Here is a 698-nt window from a genome sequence, read left to right as displayed (position 1 = left end):
GCCGTGAATACTATTGCAGCGCAAAGGGTAGCGGATACAAACTCCAAGTTGCCACCGGTTTGGACGCCATTACAGTTGTGGTTAAAATCAAAGACGCCTTGCCCGCCGGCCTTTCTCGTCAAGGCGCTGCTCATGGGTTCGCACTTTCCAACTTGCTTTGTCCCGACATCTCGATGGTGCGCAAGCACGGGCGCAAGAAGAGCCACCGCAACAACCCCGCGAAGCATGCGATTCCGGATGGTCGTTCCGAGAAGGGCCGTTCCGAGAAGGGCCAGCTGACCGCGAACGGCCACGAGAAAACCAAATCCGACTTTGCGATGTCAACGAGCCCGACGTCGACCAGCACCCCAACGGCCTCCACGACCTCGTCGCCGCCCGCTGCTTCGTCGCCGCCCGCTGCCTCGTCGCCGCCCGCTGCCTCGTCGCCGCCCGCTGCCTCGTCGCCGCCCGCTGCCTCGTCGCCGGTGTTTCGCGTCATGGACGGTGTCATTACGCTCCGTGGCCTCGGGGCGGCGGCCAGAGTCTACCTATCGCAAGCCGAAGACGCGCCGGAGCTTCTCATTGCGCGCAACGTGCCTCTCGTGCACTGGCTCACGCACGGCTTGGACAACGGTCTCTTCAATGTCATTTGGAGCTGCCGGTTTCACGGCGACGCGGCTGATCCGGCGACGTTGGCGTCCGTCTACATTGTCCGCGCG

General features: G+C 63.3%; 1 protein-coding gene across 1 annotated transcript in view; it reads left to right on the top strand.

Moving 5' to 3' along the window:
* Positions 1-80: 80 nt before the first annotated feature.
* The window catches only part of SDRG_12910 (hypothetical protein), a gene marked incomplete at its 3' end in the record, with an annotated part of 1554 nt that continues 936 nt past the window's right edge, over positions 81-698 (top strand). The window contains exon 1 of the mRNA XM_008618993.1: positions 81-676. Coding sequence (XP_008617215.1) covers positions 174-676 — 503 coding nt within the window. The 5' untranslated portion in view covers positions 81-173. The remainder of the gene's footprint in view (positions 677-698) is intronic.

The sequence above is a fragment of the Saprolegnia diclina genome, assembly GCF_000281045.1.
Source record: "Saprolegnia diclina VS20 unplaced genomic scaffold supercont1.53, whole genome shotgun sequence".
NCBI classification, from domain to species: Eukaryota; Oomycota; class Saprolegniomycetes; order Saprolegniales; family Saprolegniaceae; genus Saprolegnia; species Saprolegnia diclina.
Note: the sequence above shows the minus strand (reverse complement) of the source record. Positions and strands in the feature narration are given on the sequence as shown.